Consider the following 23021-nt stretch of genomic DNA (forward strand, 5'->3'; position numbering starts at 1 on the left):
CAGGAAGTGACAAAATTTCTCCGTATTGCGACGAATGGACAACATCGACGATGGGATAGGAAAATAGCGGAAATTGAAAAGTATCTAAACACCATCCCAAGTACAGTAACCAAAGAGACACCGGAATACATAATGAAAGGTGTCTTGCCGAGAAGACCATGGGAAGATCCAGAGCCAGGAATATACCAACAGGTGGTGGAAACGGTACAGAGGAGGCTGCGACGAAGTAATAAGAAATATAATGTTCAAAGACAAAATCAAAATAGAAGAAGACCAGTGACGTTCCAGAGGGGCGAAAAAGAGCTTGTAAGGGCTTTAAGAGTGTCAAATCTCACTAGCGATATTTGTGCGAAGTTAGTGCCTGTTTTCGAGGGTCCTTACATATAGTAAATAACGAAAATGGGGTAAATAGCTATGTTTTGAGACATGTTGATTCGGAAAAGATCAGAGGAATTTATAATATTCACGATGTGTACAAATATCATGAGTAAAGGAAGGAAGGACACATAGGAAATAGTTAAGGTATGAAATAGGAAATAAATTAGGATAATGAAATAGGTATACCGGAAAATTGTATTGCCTCGAGAAAATCGGTTGCAGATGCAAAGAATTTTATCGAATTCAAAGGCGGGGATTTGTTGAAGAATTGTTTTTTTTTAATTCAAAAAAATTATAGTTCATCGTTTAAAAAGAAAATTAAATTTATATCAAAGACCATGAGATCATAAATTCTCATCCCAATCTAATTTAGCTATTAAACAGTGTTTTGGGAAAGTGAAAACGATTAGTGATAATGATTCGACGAAGTTAATGGGTACACTAACAAACAATTCGGGATTAGAAAGTGGACATATTGTTTGGCGAGAACAATAATGTTTTTAAAATGTTACCGGGAAGGTTTAATGATGGTAAACACTTTATTTTAGTTTTTAGAAGTAAAAGTATTATGTAGGAAAAAACTAAGTATGATATTTCTTAAAATTTGACAAATTGGAAAGTTATATAGAAAAATATTTAGTTCTTAAGAAATGAGTATGAAAGGTTTTGAGAGAGGCGTGTTTTTGATTGGGTGGAAAAGATTGGTAGAAGGGATAAGAAAATTGGAGTCTGAATTTGCGAGAGAAGAGAGTGTCACTGTATAATGGATATCTTGTGAGAGCAGTCGAGTTTTCAAAAGTGAGAAATCAGTGTAGAGTGGTGTTATCGACCTTTGCGAGCAGAATCAAGTTGAAATAGGTCTGGAACCCGCGTATGAAAAAAAAGTTGATTAATAGTAAGCTGAAAATTTGTTAATAGCTTAAGGGTGTCTAGTCAGACAAACTTTGATATATGGGAACACTGGAACAGGGGAAGTTTTATTTGTGGAACAGGTTAAAAATTTGGAACGGTCAGCCCACGAAAACGGCACATGTATTTTGTCCGACAGAACAGACTTAAACTCTTCGAACAGAGATTAAACTCTCATGCAAAAATCAGACTGCTATTTATCACCAAATGGGCGTTTAAATGAGTGGAACATGTAGAATATGTCAACTGACAGGAATTATGACAGGTGATAAATAGCAGTCTGATTTTTGCATGAGAGTTTAATTTGTGTTCGGAGAGTTTAAGTCTGTTCTGTCGGACAAAATAAATGTGCCGTTTTCGTGGTGTGGCCGTTCCAAATTTTTAAGCTGTTCCACAATTAAAACTGCCCCTGTTCCAGTGTTCCCATATATCAAAGTTTATCCGACTAAACACCCTTAAGCTATTAACAAATTTTCAGCTTGCTATTAATCAACTTTTTTTTCATAAGCGGTATCCAGACCTAAAACCAAATTGTCGACCGGTTGAAAAGTTAAATTTCCTGGTCCGAGGGAGATTCCTTTGTTTTGTCTAGAACGAGTAGCTGATTGATTTCTATTTGCACAAGATATCGAGCAAGGAGACAATTGACTAAGAGAATTCGAGCAAGTCCTGTGTGTTGTTTTGGAAGCAGTTTGGACGAAAGGGACCTTTTCGCAACATCCAGAGAGTACGTTGGGAGAGTCGAGGACCACGCAATCCGGAAAAAGAGGAAGTGAAGAAACAAAAAGGTTAGTCAAATCATTTGTCGGAATGGAGAGAATTTGTTTATATCTGAACCATATTTGCTTATTTGTTTATTGAACATAACTATAACGCAGTTAGTCATTTAAAATTTAAGAATTCAATTCAAATGAATAAAAGTAAATTTTATAAAATTTAGTATGAGAAAATAATAATTTATTTAAATAATTTTTTTTTGTTAAAACAAAGAGATATCAGAATTAAAGTTTGATTTATTAAGAAAGAAATTGTTGCAACAAAGTAAAATTTAGTATTTTTTAAATCATATGTACAGGGCTTATTTGGTAAATGAATAATAAATTACATTTATATGATATTGAATGTTTTTAATTTCCCTGTTCCATCTTGGAAGAAGTAAGCAAAATTGGCCCTGAGAATAAAATTTATTGGAATATTTAATTTGAATTTAGTTTTGTTTTACATAGGCAGTGATTAAAGTCATTGATTAATTAATTAAATTAAGAATTTGCTAATCAATCTAAATAAAGAGATAAAGTAGAGCATAACAATATATTTGGCTATTATATAATATATAAGCAGCATTTTTATTTTGATGTGCACATAATAACTAAATATATTACTTATATTTTATATATAGCTACTTACCCATATAATATTTATTATACATAGGTACCTATATAACTAACTAAAGTTTATATATTTTATACTTACTTTTTACGTAATATTGTAGAATGTAATAACTAGATTCTCATATGCAATTAGAATATGTAAATATAATATATTAGTAGAACCTAGGATGAGATTGGGTGATGTTGAAAACATACCTCTGAGAAATATAGCACATCCTTGGAATATTCTTCCCATATACTAAAAATATGTGCGATAGTACATTCTAAGTATATAAATAGAAGGTATATAGCACTTCCTTGGAATATTCTTTCTATCAGTGGCGACGCGTGACTTTTTCTAAAGTGTTACCAAAACCAGATATATATATTATATATATATATATATATATATATATATATATATATATATATATATATATATAATGTATTTTATAAATATTTTTATATATACAGTGTTCCCATACATCAAAGTTTGTCCGACTAGACACCGTGAATTTTCAGCTTGCTATTAATCAACTTTTTTTTGGTACGCGCGATCCAGGTCTATTATAAAAATAGATAAAATACAGAAATAAAATTAAAAAATTAAAAATTTAAGAAATTATATAAAGTATCTACAAACTAAAAACATATTTGTTGTTTTTAGGTAAAATATGTATTATATCACCTTTATACTTTATTAAAAAATCCAAATTGTATAATTAGTATACTAATTAGTACATTCATTTGTCATTTTTAGCCTAAAATATTAAATAATTTTTATTTTATTGATTATACACTACAATGTACTGTATAATCAATATTATTATATGTCATATAATAATGTTGTTGTTAATCAATATATTTCGACAAGTAATTAAAATCGATTAATATGATTTATATAGGATAAAAAGGTATAGATATGTTATCTGTATAGTAAGCAAGTACAGTTACAAGTTATAAACTAATAATTAATAATGCATATTATGCAATAATCGAATCCAAAGGGCCGGTACGGTTAACTAACCAGAGTTTAATCGAAAAAATACCGGCCCTAAGAATAACAGACTTCATAAATGGAATTATAATTATTACTTATAATTATAATAATAATTAAAATTGCATTTATTAAGTCTGATATTCTTACAGTCGGTATTTTCTGTCCCGATAGAATATTACTTTATGTCCCGGTTAGCTAATCGGCTAAAGTACCTACCGACCCTTATCTAGCCATGTCACCAAATTAAAATTTGGTAACACGAATACTAATCCACAGCGGCTTCAGAGCCATCGTGCCCGAAAAATTTGCAGAGACGATCCAGTCCTGACCGATATAAATATCCTACCATCGTTGTTTAACCCATACACAATATGCCCCTCAGGCCAAGGCCCCTCAGGCAAAGTGCCGTTCAGGCACCAACCCGCGAAACCTGAGCATTGAGGTCGTGTGCGACAAACACGGGCTCAATGGCTAGACCGTCTTCGGGCACCCAGCCGGCGAGGAGACCAAAAACTCGTTTTTGCCAAATCGGCCGCTGAGTGATCGAGCACACATTTCCGGACAGAGAGGCATCAACTCAGGTTGGTGGGTCTCTATTCGGGCACACACTTTTTCGGGACACAGATCCCAAAGTAATTGTTCAAAACTTAACTTCAGTCATTCTTAGGGAGAAAAGCTCATCTAGCTACCCCTAAAATCAGGTGGCTTAACCACGACAAAGATAAACAGAGGATGTCTCTTTTCCCAAGACATCCAACGTAACTTTCAGTAGCCTCCTCATTCGTTATTCATGCGATGGGGAGGGGTGGTGGCATAGCTTGGGGGTCAGATAGGTACCGGTCCAGAACTCTGTTCTGAGACCGGTTTGATCTTCGGACATGTGGGTCCCATAGAAATATGGTACACACATGAATAGGAGCTGGGATGTAGGCGTGTGTGTGTGTGTGTGTGTGTGTGTGTGTGTGTGTGTGTGTGTGTGTGTGTGTGTGTGTGTGTGTGTGTGTGTGTGTGTGTGTGTGTGTGTGTGTGTGTGTGTGTGTGTGTGTGTGTGTGTGTGTGTGTGTGTGTGTGTGTGTGTGTGTGTGTGTGTGTGTGTGTGTGTGTGTGTGTGTGTGTGTGTGTGTGTGTGTGTGTGTGTGTGTGTGTGTGTGTGTGTGTGTGTGTGTGTGTGTGTGTGTGTGTGTGTGTGTGTGTGTGTGTGTGTGTGTGTGTGTGTGTGTGTGTGTGTGTGTGTGTGTGTGTGTGTGTGTGTGTGTGTGTGTGTGTGTGTGTGTGTGTGTGTGTGTGTGTGTGTGTGTGTGTGTGTGTGTGTGTGTGTGTGTGTGTGTGTGTGTGTGTGTGTGTGTGTGTGTGTGTGTGTGTGTGTGTGTGTGTGTGTGTGTGTGTGTGTGTGTGTGTGTGTGTGTGTGTGTGTGTGTGTGTGTGTGTGTGTGTGTGTGTGTGTGTGTGTGTGTGTGTGTGTGTGTGTGTGTGTGTGTGTGTGTGTGTGTGTGTGTGTGTGTGTGTGTGTGTGTGTGTGTGTGTGTGTGTGTGTGTGTGTGTGTGTGTGTGTGTGTGTGTGTGTGTGTGTGTGTGTGTGTGTGTGTGTGTGTGTGTGTGTGTGTGTGTGTGTGTGTGTGTGTGTGTGTGTGTGTGTGTGTGTGTGTGTGTGTGTGTGTGTGTGTGTGTGTGTGTGTGTGTGTGTGTGTGTGTGTGTGTGTGTGTGTGTGTGTGTGTGTGTGTGTGTGTGTGTGTGTGTGTGTGTGTGTGTGTGTGTGTGTGTGTGTGTGTGTGTGTGTGTGTGTGTGTGTGTGTGTGTGTGTGTGTGTGTGTGTGTGTGTGTGTGTGTGTGTGTGTGTGTGTGTGTGTGTGTGTGTGTGTGTGTGTGTGTGTGTGTGTGTGTGTGTGTGTGTGTGTGTGTGTGTGTGTGTGTGTGTGTGTGTGTGTGTGTGTGTGTGTGTGTGTGTGTGTGTGTGTGTGTGTGTGTGTGTGTGTGTGTGTGTGTGTGTGTGTGTGTGTGTGTGTGTGTGTGTGTGTGTGTGTGTGTGTGTGTGTGTGTGTGTGTGTGTGTGTGTGTGTGTGTGTGTGTGTGTGTGTGTGTGTGTGTGTGTGTGTGTGTGTGTGTGTGTGTGCTCACAGAAGTGGTAAAGGCGCGGCGCACGGTAAGGGCACAGTATAAAGCGGGAACCTCTATATACTGTGGTGAGGGCATATTATAATAACGTGCAACCGATTTTACATAAACTCTCGGATATTTTCGTGCTTCTAGTTGGCTATTTTACTGAATTAGGTAGATACTATTAATAAATATTTCTATTTTTAAAGAATATAAATGGAATTATTTCATAGTAGTCATAAAATATTTATTTGCAAATTTTAACTGTTACCAATGGTAACAATGGTTAATGTAGTATATACTCAGTATCTGCTCTGCACATTCGCAATGGTAATTACGCATATTCTCAGTATATAGGTACCTACTTTTTCTGAAAAGTATGTTTTATGAATCTACTAAGAACATGAAATTGTTATGTGGGACTTGACATCTCGACAACATTTTATAAGTATTTGTATAATAAATAATGCCTCTCTAGTGCCAAAGCCTTTTCTAAATCCCAGTTGGTTTCCTGTTATGCTACCATCTAGTTTTTTATGGGGACCGTGCAAGTTCGGAAAAGCGACACCTGGTTTCATAGCTCAGCAACATTTTTTGCACTTTTAATTATATTGGCCAATTATATTAATCCTGGTTGCTGGATAATTGTTAAGGCCATAGCCCAAAAAAATAATAAGAAGAAAAGGTAGGATCGAGGTTATGTCATTAAAAGGTAAACAATTGTATGTAGTAAATAAAATTAATTATTAAAATGCACTACTACAAGCAAAATAATTAAATTTACTTTTATATAATAATTGCATATCATATCAATATTGTGGAGCAACATATAATTTTTCTTCTTCAATGACAGTGGGTATGAAATATACGTCAATTTGACAATTTCAATTGACAATATGAATTATTTAAGAAAGTTGCAAGATTTCTCCACTATTCGCGCACGATCGTTTCTCGTATCCCTTCCAAGTAGGTACCTAATTGCAAATTTTGACGCCTGTCAAAATGTTCAATGTGTTTTAAACGCATTCATTTTTTTCGAATTCTGAGAAAACTTACAAGTATTTTTAAAAAATTTAAACGCAGAATGAAAGATTACTTTATTACCGAGGGTCGAAAGTCCCTTAGAATAAATAAAAAGTTTCTTTTGAATGAAATATTTGCAATTAAAAATCACACTAAATTTGCTCTTTCGTTTTCATCCCTGTAACTTATTAAAATAAACATTATAGAAGTTTTCAGGGACTTTCGGTCCTCAGTAATAATGTAATATTTAATTCTGCTTTTAAATTAATCAAAAATATTTATTAGTTTTTTCAGGATTCGAAAAAAATGAATACATTAAAACACATTGAACATTTTGACAGGCGACATTTTACGCCGCCGATGTCCTTAAGAATGCTTTTAAAATATAGTTCATCAAACTGATCGTCCTATATTTATCATATTTCATTATGTTGGATTTTTTGGGTAATGGGATGAGCTCAAATAGTAGCCAAATAATTTGTTAATTAGCAATTCCTAAATTTAGGCGATCTACTACACAGTTTATATAAATGAATTAAGCGCCCCCTACAGGGAAAACTCTTCGCTGTTATTTGATCTGAACGAAAAAATCTCATCTAACTTAATAAGCCTGGAGGAGTCCATCAAAAACGGTTTAGATTTTGAAGCCAGCAAGAAACGAGGCAAACCAATTGTTAGATCTGGATTGGACGAGGATTTAGATGAAAGTAAGTTGCTTATATTTACCGAACAATTGCGTATTTATTTTCTTTTATTTTATAGCAAAACTTTGTATTTTTATTGTCTCATTCTGATACAATAAATTGTGATACCGTGTGTTTACTTTTAAATTAGATATAGGATATAGGAGTACACCCAATACCCAATATGGCAACACTGCTTCCCCGCTTCCCACACCCAAGTCGCGTGGATTTATTCAGAATTCAGTCATTCGTCGATTCTACAGTGGCAATACAACTCATTTCTCATAAGCAATGCTGCCGGTTTTAGCGTTTCCTTCAGTTGAGTATCTCTAACCGAAAACTAAACCTATGGCCCACATTAACATTTAACATTAAGTAATTATGTTTGCCCATAATATATGTCTTGTGCCTTAATATCTAGATTGCAATCACATTTACATTTTCACCCAAAAAATATTTTACGTTTCGATTTCCACTGCGAAAATGGTTTTCAAAAAAAGATTATTAAAAAAATTGTGTTTAAAGAGTATATAACTGCCGAAGTATTGAGGAGGTTATGTATTATCAAAACTGAGGTTGACATACTTGGCCATGGTGTTGTAGGGCAATGTGGGCCTTCTTTTTGATAGCATACTGGAAAATATATGTGGTAAGTACTTGTAAGGTGAATAATACTTCATTGTTAGGTTATAAACGATATCCTTTATTGTCATGCTTCTACCAACTATAGAAATAGCAGGCAATATACCATTCCAACATATTATGGTGAATGTATTGCCTACCTCACAGTACTTACACCATGTCCATGCAAGGTATGATCAAGATACCTATAAGCCCAAAATGTGTCCTTCAGAATTTAATACATTAAAAAATCTTATAGAAAGCCACAATCCTTCTCAATGAGATCATTCTCACCTAGGTCAACTGGATGAATAAAATATTTGGTCATCCCCATCACAAAGTGAACAAATTGGATTAATATTTAATTCGAGTAGATGCAGGTGATATTGATGCAAGTTTGCAATTACCGACCATCATGCAACATCTACACTGTAGATTCTACAGGTCCAGCAGGAGAAACTGGGCTGTGAGACTAAGAGGGTGCCACCACCAAGTCCAGGGGTCTAAAAACTTCATAGGTATGGATATGCCCAAAAGCAAAACAAATGAGCTCTATCGAATAGTGCTAATCCGAGAATCCTAGTACTCAGATTAAATCAGATAATCAGCCCTATTGCAGTCAAGAACTATCTTGGAACCACCTCTGGGCGATTTCAAGCTCTTTATTACTGCCTTACTCTCTGATCAGATAGCTAATCGGATTCATAGACTGCTAAACAAAACCATATTTACTATCTTCTTAGCATGGACTGCAAGTTTCGAAGATCTCCACCTGAATACTGTATAGGAACTAAACGCTTTTATTCAACTTAGACCCGATACCATATCCATATTCTCTCATATAGTGCCTATAGTGTGTGATTACATTCGTTTTGTTGTGTCTTTGTTTTTTATTTTTAGATGCCATGCATTTTATTTTGCTAACAAAGCTTTTTATTTCTTGCTTTTTAAATTAAACGAAACCAAGCTGCATATTTAAGCAGAATTATGAAAATAATTCTGCGTATCGGACGTTCTAATCGTAGCGACATCTATTACAGAGAAATGAGAATTACCAGATCTAAACAATAAATCTGAAAATTCTCTTGGAACCACTTTCTGGTACCATCCTTAATCTCTGTCTTTTACAATTTATAAGACAAGGAGACGACGAATAAAGAAGACGAAAGGGACTTTACAATATACACTCATATTCCGTCTATTCGTCTACGAAAAATTCCAACGACAGTTGATTCAGTGTACCCATGAGCGGTTTTTTAATTTTTCATTTTACACATATACTCTGAGTACACGGAATCAACTTTCGTTGGAATTTTTCCTAGACGAATAGACGGAATGTGATTGCATATTATAAAGTCCCTTGCGTCTTCTTTATTCGTCGTTTCCTTGTCTTATAAATTGTAAAAGGCAGAGATTAAGGATGTTACCAGGAAGTTACCAAGAGAATTTTTAGGTTTATTGTTTAGATCTGGGAATTCTCATTCCTCTTTCTTGCTTTTTATTTTTTTTTAGAAAAATTAAGAAGACAAGGAATCATGAATGACGTAATGGCGGCAGCCAGATTTGCTGCAGATAATTTGCCGGACTTTTTGGACGAGTGTTCAGTAGTTTACTTGCCAGAAATGGGACATTTACTCGCCATTAAGGAATGGAAGCCAGATTGTCAACCTGAAGATTTGCAAAACTTAGGATTTCAATTCGTGGTAAAATTATTTTCCTTAATTGCTTTATTCTTGCATAAAATTATCAGCAACTGTATTGGGCTTGTCCCGTGGAAATAAAAAAAAACAAATAAGTGTACCTACCTTATATATAAAAATAAAATTGAGGAATCTTGATCTTGTATGATTTTTTCTATTTTTATTGCTCTCTTTGATTGATTTAACTTTTCTATTTGCTTTTATCCAGTTATCTTTTCAACAGTAACAACAATTAATATTTTCTATTATCTTTTTTCTTTTAGTTCAAACTAGGAGGAAAATTCCACTACAAAAACGCAATGTGTGTAGGTAAGAATACAATTACAATTACCAAAAACGTTTAATTACTGACCTGTGGAATGCTTAAATAAATAAACCTGTTTTATCATTTATATAAATAAGTCAAGCGTGTCTAGATAATTGTTCCATCACAAATTGAACATCTTTGTCTTTGCTTTTTCATCTTTGTTTACCGCAAGAAATTATTTCTTTTACGATGAGGATTCGTTTCTTTCGGTTTTCCTGTTGCTGTTTCTTTCTTTTAGAAAACAACTCATCAAACAGCTCATCAACTGGAAGAGCCTGTTAAGCCTTTTATTTTTATGAATGTTAATATCGTAACTTTTCGGGGTTTGAATCTCCAAAACACTTCCCTTCGCTACGTGCGTGGATCATGGTGTTTTATAGAGTCATATGTCAATAGATACTTCCTAATATCATCCTAATCTTCAATCATAACACTTTTCTCATCTTTCTCTCTACTAAATGAATCATAGTACCTACTTTATAGACCCATATGTCAATAGGTACCTACATAACAATGATGTTCGCATCATGTTCAAAGCATATACTACCAACATTCGTCGGAGTATATTCTTTTTAGTATATGCGTAGTACAAGCATAGCATGTACATACCTTAAAAAACATTCTAAATTTCATGTTCTTTGCATATACTTCAAAGAATATTCTCGTACCGATTAAACTGAGTACATTCGTGTACGTAGTATCGTATCAGAATATTCGTAAAAGTTTATTCTTATTGTATTGTATTGTATTGTATTATTGTATTGTACCCTTATCGAATATTCTTAACACATACTTATAAGTGAGTCTCGTATCAACATTGTTTCGAGAAGGTAGTATTTTGGTGCGATCAAGCGATTAGGCTAATTATTTTATAATTGATATCATTTTTAGTAGTTTCTTTGTTTATTTTGTAGAAATTCACAAATAAGGTAAGGTAACTTATTATTATTTAATATGAGCAACGATTCGGGCGGTCCAGAAGGACCGCCCGCTTTGGAATCTAAACAAACAACGGATATGGAAACAACAGTTGAAAGGACGTATGATTTGAGTAATAAATTTTCTGCTAGAGATGTAGGGCCTTATTGTGTTTTTTTGGAGAGTACAAATAAAAACATAGGCAAGCTTTTTCCGGTTAGAATAGGTTTTTATCTTCAGCAGGTAGATGAATTTAAAAGGGACATTCTTGATTCTTGATATAAAACCGGTCGGTTTAAAACGTGTCAAAGTTATTTTTAAAACCTTTAATATTGCAAATTCGCTAATTAATCATAAAATTATTACTTCTAATGAACTAATTGCATATATTCCTAAATTTTTCAACCATAAAAAAGGCATAATTAGAGAGGTTGATAGCTTTTTTACGGAAAATTTTATTTTAAAGGCGATAGAATCTAATAGTCCAGTCACAGAGGTTAAACGTTTAACACGGAAAGTAGTTGATAATAATACAAATAAAATCGAATATGTAAAGGGACAGCTTGTTTTAACTTTTGCAGGTAATAAAATCCCTGATTGTGTCAAAATTAACATGGTAAATTTTCCTGTCGAGCCGTATATACACCCAGTAGTTCAGTGTCTTCAGTGCTTGCGCTTTGGCCACGTTCAGTCGCAGTGCAGGGGTAAATCGCGTTGTAAACAATGTTCTAAAGATCATTAAAAAGATTTAAGTTGTGATACAGATGAGGTATTCTGTGTTCACTGTCAAAACAGTGGGCATCCTTCTATTTCTAGAGAGTGTCCTGTGTATAAAAAGCAGTTTGAGATTAAAAAAATAATGGCCTTCGAAAATATATCTTTCAAAGAAGCTGAATTTATTTATCTTAATCCTTCGTACGCTAAAATAGCTACCAACAATAGATTCGCCATATTTAATAACTTAGAAAATTTCCCTGAACTTCCCACTTCTACAAACAATGAATCCAGTTATTTATTATCTAATCCTAAAACTAATCGAACCAGTTCATATGCACAAGATTCCACGCAGAGTAAGAAACGACGAAAATACAGTTCTCCTCCAGTTTCTCCAACTTTGACTCCTACCATTTTGCCGGTGCCAAAGCAAAGAATAGATCGTCCTCACACTTCAATTCTACCAAACCCTTACCGTGACGAATTTATGACATTCAAAGAGAAAATAATTAGCCAAATATCTACTTTCGTCATAGACACAATAAAAAATCCAAAATCGGTAAATGATAATAATATTATTAGTTTTATTAATTCAATATTTGATAAAGTGAGCAATAGTGAAGATGTAATATTAGAAAATAGCAATTATAATATAACCCAAAATGACAGAACAAATCAATAAAAACATAGTTCGAATCCTACAATGGAATTGTAGATCTCTTTTGTCGAATCAAGCGAGTTTATTACATTTTTTAAATACGACGTACTGTGATATCTTAGTCTTATCAGAAATATGGCTAAAACCGGGTTACGATTTCCGTTTAAAAGGCTATAACTCTATACAAAAATTGAGGAATGATGGTTATGGAGGTGTTGGCATTTACATCACTAAACAATTTAACTTTACAAAAATACCTATTAATTACCCAGGCAACCAAGTGACGTCATATAACGTTGAGGAAACGTCAGTTTTTGGTTGAATATAGCACGTGTTTGAACATTACGTCATATAGACGTCTTTTGTAGGTGATTTTAAATACGTAAGATTAATGACGTTAAAATTACGTTTAAAAAACGTTTTAATTTCAGACAGCCTAAGTCTGACGTCACAAAATTGGGAGGAGCTTGCTTGTTTGTATTGACTCCAAACAATTTCGTTTAGGTATAGATAACGCTAAATGTTCATAAGAAATTTCTCATTTATTGTTTACGTGGTTTGTGCCTTGTGTGATAAAATAAGACTTTTCATTTAGATATTTAGTTGAAGAAACGTGTAAATTAAGCGATTTTTATGTGTTTTTGCTCAGTGAGTTAGTTTAATGCAGTAATTCTTCTTGACAACTATTTGAGGTTATGTTATATTTGACATAACTAATTAAGATATTAGTATGCTGGATAACTTGTTAATAAATTATTTATTAGTTTCATATATATGTTGTTTCAGTTTTGACACAGTAAGTAGGTATATATAACTAGTGAAAATTCTAAAATGTGAGGGCTGGTACTTACAATCATGCAAAATCAATGATGCTTCTAGCCTAGCGCACAAGCGATCTTAAACAAGTGGTGGTACTTCTTATATCTTCGACACATGGGACGTAGGCCTATAGGTTTCATGTTATGTAGCTATTTTTTATACTATTTTGAAACATCTGAAGGAGGTCACTTTTTGAAAGTATTAAAGACGTGATTTTACTGACGTGAAAAAAACGTAGATACGATTACGTTTTAAAATCGTCACAATTATGACGTCAAATCGATGAGACAAATACACGTGATTTTCAACGTCAGTACTACGTCATATAAACACGTCAATTGGTTATTTTTATGACGTGTTATCTACGTTATAAAAACGTCGTTTGGTTGCCTGGGTACAACTTTAATTCTCGTATAGAAGTATGCGCAGTTCATATTCCTAAATTAGGAGTACCTAAATATTGTATCAATTTATAAACCGCCAGACATAAAAAAAAGCAAAGAAGATTGGTCTAATCTGTTTGAACAATTTGCTGTCTCTACCATTTTCTGTGGTGATTTCAATGCTCACCACAGCTCATGGGATCCAATTCTAGATGATAAGAATGGGAAAATTTTAGTAGAAGCCATGGACAATTTTGATTTAGTAACTCTAAATGATGGTTCGCCTACCCGAATGTCTCCTAACGGTCGTAAATCTGCAGTAGACTTAACAATCATATATCCTCATCTAGCTGATAAAATATCATGGGAAGTAACATTGGATACTCTGGGTTCAGATCATTTCCCAATTACTATTGAAATTCAGACAAATTATTCGTCAACTCTAATTAATCCCACGACTAAGTGGAATGATTTACGGGCAAATTGGCAACTCTTTCAGAATAATATAGAAGCAAATTTTGCTAAAGCCTCACTAAATAATTTTAAAAACAATACGGAAAAAATAGCATTCCTTTTTAATTCAATTGCATCGGCAGCTTCCGGTTCCATGCCAGAAAAAAAAACCATTTACACCACGTACCAATCTGCCTTATTGGTGGGATGAGGAATGTAAAAATATGATATCGAAGCGCAAAGAATATTTACAAAAATACAAAAAACTGTCCAATTTTGAAAATTACATAGCTTATCAAAATATAGCTGCTAAAACTAAACAACTCTTTACACAAAAACGCAAGAATAGTTTCATTTCATACGTAAATCAACTGAATAAAAGTACACCAATTAAAAAAATATGGGATGTGGTTAGATCTGTTTAAAATTAATGTATCCACATATACTAGGATATTTTAATAATTGGATAAGCTTTATAATCATTTATTGAAACCCAAATACAAACTTATATTTTAACAGATAATATTTTAATGGTTGACATTAACCTTGACAGTTGACATCCCGTCTGTCTCACGGGTATGTTCGGTTTAGTAATACATAGTTAAACACCTTCCCCTCAAAGGTCCATTCTATGGGGGGGTTTGATTAGACGACCTGATTTTGAGCTGTTGGTCCTTTTGGGGCTAAGATTGTTTGAAGTATTTATAGATGTTTTTGGGGGCTTAATAATTCCTAAGTTGGCAGTACTGTGAGGATCGTGATGGTGGTCATGATTCTGTTTATTTTTTGTTATGTCACTGCCATTTGGGTGTGTGTTTACATTGTTCTGTTTATGTAAATTATTTTGTTTATGTCTTACGACAATGTTTTGCTTTTGGGCATATATATTATCGGCTTGAGCTAAGTCAGGGTAAAACTCAGGTTCTAGTAGCAGCTCACTAGCTTGGGATTTTGTTATCGAGTGTTTCATTTGGTTTGTATTGCGCCTAACTATTATATTGTTATACTCTTTTCTGACCCAGTATGATCTTGGTTCCTTAGCTTTTTCAATAACCACTGCTTTGTGCCATATTTCATCCCTTCTACTTTTCACTACTACCTTATCACCCTTTTTATACTCAGTTACTGCTTTACGTGCTGTTTTATCATAATGTATTTTCACCTTCCCTTGTTGTTTGCACAGCAATCCATATGTTGTTTTCTGTATCTGAGGTTCTAATTGTTTACTAGTTATGGGTAGTTGAGTCCGTAAAGTCCTGCTTTGAAGAATCTGGGCCGGAGAGGCATGCAGTGCAATTATTCCTGTATTGTTATATTCCATTACAGATTCACGAAAATCAGTGTTTGTTTCTACACTTTTCCTTAATATTTGTTTTGAGATGCTGACAGCCTTTTCTGCAAGACCATTACTTTGGTGCCACTCTGGAGTACATGTTGCAATAGTTATATCTTTTTCACGGTAATAATTCAAACATTTCTGTGACACAAAGGGTAAGTTGTCAGCAATTAAAAACTGTGGGTATCCAAATTTACTGAACAGATCTTGGAATGCACTGATTACAGAATTTGAAGTCTTATCTTTTAAAATGGCAAGATCTATCCAATGGGAAAGATAGTCTATAGTTACAAGATAGTATTTAGCTCCGAACTCCACTATATCAGAGGCAACTTTATTAAATCGTAACTTAGGTACAGAATGAGGTAACATGGGTTCCTTGAAATTCTTGGGTAAGTACTTTTCACATGTCCTACATTCTTTTATGAATGTTGTGGTGTTGTCGTTAAGGTGGGGCCAATAAAATATTTTTCTTGCCTTATTTATGGTTTTGCTTATACCTAGGTGTCCTTTGTGCATTATTGTCATGTAATTCTTTCTCAGAGCTGTAGGAACTATAATTTTGTCCTCAAGGAAGACTATACCAGCTTCAACGAAGATGCTATCTTTTAGCTTATAGTATGGTCTGCAATTTGCTGGTAGCATATTCTCTTTTGGCCATCCATTGAAGTAGTAGTCAAAAATTTTTGAAAGTGTTTCATCCTTACTCGTGAATTCTCTTAATTCAGATCGTTTCTCAATTCTCATTGGTAGATGTTTGCTCACAGAATGTACCATTTCAATCATTTCAGGGTCGTTTTCCTGCACTTTTAAACTAGCACGTGACAACATGTCTGCGAAATGGATATTTTTACCTGAAACATATAATGTATTCGAGGAATACTTCAGAAGTTTCAACCTTAATCGTTGTAATCTCACAGATCCAATTTTACATATAGGTTTTGCCATAATAGATATAATTGGTTTATGGTCTGTCTGTACATCAACAATAGATTTATAAATGAAATCATGGAACTTTTGGGTGCCATAATGAATTGATAAAAGTTCTTTCTCTGTTTGGCTGTAGTTCACTTCGTGATCATTCATATTTCGAGAAGCGCAAGCTACCAGTTTTAAAATTTTATTCTCATGTTCTTGGAACATACAGCAACCTAATCCATTCTTGGAGGCATCACATTGTAGTATAATCTTCCTCTTTGGGTCAAATGGCGTTAATGCAGGAGATTTAGTAATTATTTCTTTTAAGTTTTCAAAACACTTTTGTTGTAATGGGAGCCATTTAAATTCTACGTCAGATTTTAAAAGTTCACATAAAGGTTTAATATGCTCTGCCATGTTCGGGATGTATTTTCTAACATAATTAAAGCTTCCAATTATTCTTTGAAGTTCAGTTTTGTCTTTTGGTCTTTCCAATTTACAAAGAGATTCAACCCTATCTGGGTCTATTTCCATACCTTTCTCTGAGAATACTTGTCCCATAAATTTTACTTGCCTCTGGCAGTATTGAAATTTTTCTTTATTGAATTTGGCACCGGTTTCTTTGGCTCTTTTTATCACTTGTGCAACTGCTTTATCATGTTCCTCTTTATCTCGGCCAACTACTATCATGTCGTCATGTAAGATCTGAACATTTTCTAAGTCTCCAAAATTTCTTTCAACTTGTTCCTGGAATAAGTCTTGGGAGTTTGAAAGCTCATAAGGCAGAACCACATATCTGTAGATACCAAAAGGTGTAGCAAAACTACATTTCCAAGAGGAGTTCTCATCTAATTCTAAGTGGTGGTACCCTTCAGCCAAATCAAATACAGTGAATATTTTTTTCCCAATCATATTGGAGCACACTTCTTCAATGGTCTTGACTGGTTGTGGTTTTCGTATAATTTGACCATTAAGGTTTTGTGGATCTAGACATAATCTCAATGTACCATTACTTTTTTCAACAATTACTATACGGTTTATGCTGGCACGAGGGTCTATCTCATCCACTTTTACTATGGCTTTCCTCTGCACTAACCTCTCAAGCTCGTTTTTTAGAGCATCTTTTATGGCGAATGGAACCTTTGTAGGTGGATAACTGACTGCTTCGAAATTTTTTGTAGTAGTTATCTTAAATTTCCCTTCAAATCTTCCATAGCCAGAAAATATTTCATGATGATCTGCTATGAATTGATCTTTCTCAACATTGTTGTTACATTTTTTAATATTTACCCTGTTTATTCGTTTTAAAAGACCAAGATCAACGCAAGCCTGCCCACCTAGCAAAATTTTGTTAGCTCCTTCAACAATTACAAAGTTTTCATATATATTTTTGTTCTTATACTTACAATGACGGCTTACAATACCAATAGTTTTTGCCTGAGTGCCTTCAAAACCCTTTACAATAAATTTATTTTTACATACCTTAAACTGCTTGTTAATCCTTTTAAAAATTTTGTTTGGTATTACTGAAATGTCAGCCCCTGTGTCTAGCTTTACTTTAAATTTGGAATTCTCTACTTCAACAATCTCATCCCAAAGGTCCCGTAACTGATCTGAAACATTAACATTATTTATCACTAAACTAGAATTACTATCACTATCACTGTCGGATTTCTCTTGGTTGTCCACATTCTTTACATTTCTTACTCTACAAGTAACTGCAAAGTGGTTCAAGATTCCACACCGTGAACATGATTTTCCAAACGCTGGACACTTCCTTGGCCCATGCATTGTTTGACAGCGCCTACATTTAAATTTGTCTTGCTGTTTTCTGCTTGTATGTTTATCCTTGGGAAACCTCTTGATAGCATGAATTTCTGCGATGCTCTCTTCTGCAAACATTTTGTTCTGGTTCTTACTGATTTCACTTGCACGGCAAATTTCTATGGCTTTGTTTAACTTTAGCTTGTCGATTCTTAGTAGAGCTTCTCTTGTGACTGTATCACGAATGCCCATGACAATTCTGTCTCTTAGAGCTTTCTCCTCAGTTGTTTCATCTGGGTCTGTTACATTAAAATTACAAGATTTCACCAGGTGCTTCACTTCAGTGAGGTAATGCTCAAAAGATTCGCCCTCTTTTTGATTTCTGCTTAAAAACTTGTATCTTTCAAACACTTCATTGGCTCTTGGATTAACATATACCTCTAGCTGTTCCATCATGTATTTGTAGGGCTCAGCAGTTCCATCGGGGATTGCAATTGTGCACATTATTCTAGCGGACTCGGCTCCTATTATATTTCTGAGGATTGCCAGCTTTATATTATCGGCAGACTGATCTTTCCCTGTGGCCACTAGATAATCTTCAAATGAGATTTTCCAAAACTTCCATGTGGTAGCGGCATTCTGCCCCTGTAAGTCGAAATCTGGAGGCAATTTTACAGGTCCATGTATGTGTGACTGTGCCATGTTTAAAATTAATGTATCCACATATACTAGGATATTTTAATAATTGGATAAGCTTTATAATCATTTATTGAAACCCAAATACAAACTTATATTTTAACAGATAATATTTTAATGGTTGACATTAACCTTGACAGTTGACATCCCGTCTGTCTCACGGGTATGTTCGGTTTAGTAATACATAGTTAAACAAGATCTATTAGCAATAAATCCTTTTCCAAAAAAACGCTTCCTCTGTCTGAAGACTTAATAAGTAAAATATTAGATAATTTAGCTCCGGCATCTGTTTCTAATTTTCTTTTGGAAAATAAAGATAAAAAACCTTTATATTATGAAAAGTCTGCTTACATGTCAAAATCTTTTAATATTTCTGAGCTTGATTTAGCACTTAAAACTTCTCGCAGTACGGCTCCCGGATTAGATGGTTTCACTTACAAAATTTTATGTAGTCTTCCACAGGTAGCAAAGCTATACTTACTAAATATATTTAATGATTGGTGGATGAAGGAAGACTATTCAGATCAAATTAAAGATATTATCATATGTCTCATTCCTAAACCACAAAAAGACTTAAGTTTACCCTCATCTTACCGTCCAATTTCTTTAATGTCATGCTTTACAAAAACCTTTGAACGATTGATCAAACTTAGGTTAGAACATTTTGTTGAAAGTAACGCTTTATTACCGAGTGCGCAATATGGATTTCGGAGGGGTCATGGAACTATAGACGCTGTAACAAATTTAGTGACGGATATTCAAATTTGTTTTTCAAAAAATGAATACTTGCTCTGCTTATTTATTGATTTAAAAGGAGCATATGATGTGGTAGATTTGAATATTTTGTTGAAGAAAATGATTCAAATGGGTATTAATGCCAAAGTATCAACCAATATCTTGTATATGTTCAAGGATAGAAAAATATATGTTCGAGACCACAATAACATATTACATGGACCACGCGTTATATACAATGGTCTGCCTCAAGGATCTATTCTAAGTCCTTTGCTTTTTAATATATATACAGCTGATTTGCATGATCTGTTGGATGACAATATTAAAATAATACAGTACGCGGACGATATTTGTCTATATGTCACCCATAAGACGTTTGATCTCTGTTTGCAAAAAATGAACCATGCTGTAAGTTGTTTAAAGAGGTGGCTTTCCTATTCTGGTTTTAGTATATCGTCTGATAAATCGGTCCAACTGTGCTTTACTAGGCACAGATTAAGGACACAAGATTTTATTACTATCGATGATTATACTATACCTTCAGTTACTAGTTATAAGTATTTAGGCATTTTCCTGGATAGTAAATTGCTATGGACCAATCATATTAGCTATATTAAGCAAAGATGTGAGAAAGGTCTAAATTTACTCAAAGTTATATGCAGAAAAAGTTGGGGAGCTCACCCTAATACGTCTCTCATGTTCTATAGGGCTTACATAAGATCGATTGTGGATTATGGGTGTACACTATACGGATCAGCTTCTACCAGTAACTTAAACATTTTGGATCGCATCCAAGCTAAAGCACTTAAGTTATGCTTGGGCGCGATGTTGTCATCACCAAATCATGCAATTCTTGCTGAAGCACAAGAACCTCCTTTATATCTTCGTAGACAGTATTTAGCTGCAAAACATATGGTTAAATATAGGTCATGTAATATGTATTTGTCTAATAAACTTAACTTGGTTAATATTGAAAATCTCACCAATCGTTACTGGTCAAAAAAACGTTCCCCTCCTTTGGCTGATGCTTGTATTGATACCTACCCCTATGAAAAGTGGATTCATAACCACGATAAATACCCACTTTACGAATGCAAATATGACACCTTAATTGTTAAACCGAGGGTCATATTCCCCGAGTATTCAAATCTATCATCCTTAAATAACGTGATCTTGAAATCCATTTTGGGAGCACAGGATAATGAAGTTGCAGTATACACAGACGGATCAAAGACTAGGGACAGCTCGGGTTTTGCCTTTTATGTACCATCCACTGGTCACACACAGCTGCATCGTGTGGCGGACTTTACTTCTATTTTTACAGCCGAGGCATTAGCAATTAAAAGAGCGCTGCAATGGTGCTTATAGGTCTGGATCCCGCGTATGAAAAAAAAGTTGATTAATAGCAAGCTGAAAATTTGTTATTAGCTTAAGGGTGTCTAGTCGGACAAACTTTGATATATGGGAACACTGGAACAGGGGAAGTTTTAATTGTGGAACAGGTTAAAAATTTGGAACGGTCAGACCACGAAAACGGCACATGTATTTTGTCCGACAAAACAGACTTAAACTCTTCGAACAGAGATTAAACTCTCATGCAAAAATCAGACTGCTATTTATCACCAAATGGGCGTTTTAATGAGTGGAACATGTAGAATATGTCAAATGACAGGAATTATGACAGGTGATAAATAGCAGTCTGATTTTTGCATGAGAGTTTAATCTCTGTTCGGAGAGTTTAAGTCTGTTCTGTCGGACAAAATAAATGTGTCGTTTTCGTGGTGTGACCGTTCCAAATTTTTAACCTGTTCCACAATTAAAACTGCCCCTGTTCCAGTGTTCCCATATATCAAAGTTTATCCGACTAGACACCCTTAAGCTATTAACAAATTTTCAGCTTGCTATTAATCAACTTTATTTTCATACGCGGGATCCAGACCTATTAGAAAATCAGGTTCAGAAAATTGCTATTTTGACAGATTCTCAGTCAGTACTATTGGCATTACTTTCTCACCCAACAAAACATTATAAGAACATTATAATATATGACATAAGGAAATTATTCAATATCTGGGAAAGCTTGACAGAAAAGTTCGTTTCATTTGGGTGAAAGGACACGCTGGTATTATTGGCAATGAGCATGTAGATATAGCAGCTAAGGACGCGTGCCATTTAGAAAATATTATCTATGAAACAGACGCAAACGATCTTTTAGCGATTTTCAGAAATAAAATCAGAAGCGATTGGGAATCATTATATACAAGTATTAGTGAAAAATCGCAAAGTCACTATTATAGGATACATAGAGATTTGCCAAAGAACATTCCTCATCTCACCTTCCCTGTATCCAGACGATATTCTTCAATCATTACTAGGTTGAAATTACATCATGGTCGTTTCCCGGCACACTTACACAAAATAAATATAATACATTCGCCTTTATGTTCTTGCAATAATATGTCGATAGGTGACTTAAACCATATATTTTTCGACTGCACTAAATATACACTTGAAACATTGGAACTAATGACGGAATTAAATAATATAAAATTTCCTCTTCCAGTAAATATTTCAGCACTCCTTGCTTCATTTGATAAAAGAGTCTATGACATATTAGTTCATTTTGTGATTAGGACGAAAGTAGACATTTGATCTTTCTTACATTACTTATAGTCTGATGCCAAACACACACACACACACACACACACACACACACACACACACACACACACACACACACACACACACACACACACACACACACACACACACACACACACACACACACACACACACACACACACACACACACACACACACACACACACACACACACACACACACACACACACACACACACACACACACACACACACACACACACACACACACACACACACACACACACACACACACACACACACACACACACACACACACACACACACACACACACACACACACACACACACACACACACACACACACACACACACACACACACACACACACACACACACACACACACACACACACACACACACACACACACACACACACACACACACACACACACACACACACACACACACACACACACACACACACACACACACACACACACACACACACACACACACACACACACACACACACACACACACACACACACACACACACACACACACACACACACACACACACACACACACACACACACACACACACACACACACACACACACACACACACACACACACACACACACACACACACACACACACACACACACACACACACACACACACACACACACACACACACACACACACACACACACACACACACACACACACACACACACACACACACACACACACACACACACACACACACACACACACACACACACACACACACACACACACACACACACACACACACACACACACACACACACACACACACACACACACACACACACACACACACACACACACACACACACACACACACACACACACACACACACACACACACA

At 35.2% G+C, this 23021-nt stretch overlaps 1 protein-coding gene across 1 annotated transcript in view; it reads left to right on the forward strand.

Annotated features, from left to right (window-relative positions):
- LOC114345565 (mutS protein homolog 5-like) overlaps positions 1-23021 on the forward strand; it is a 211409-nt gene that overhangs the window by 147406 nt on the left and 40982 nt on the right. The window contains exons 7-9 of the mRNA XM_050649332.1: positions 7281-7482; positions 9592-9782; positions 10043-10088. Of these exons, the coding sequence (XP_050505289.1) occupies positions 7281-7482; positions 9592-9782; positions 10043-10088 (439 nt within the window). The remainder of the gene's footprint in view (positions 1-7280; positions 7483-9591; positions 9783-10042; positions 10089-23021) is intronic.

This window comes from Diabrotica virgifera, chromosome 4, assembly GCF_917563875.1.
Source record: "Diabrotica virgifera virgifera chromosome 4, PGI_DIABVI_V3a".
Classification (NCBI taxonomy): Eukaryota; Metazoa; Arthropoda; class Insecta; order Coleoptera; family Chrysomelidae; genus Diabrotica; species Diabrotica virgifera.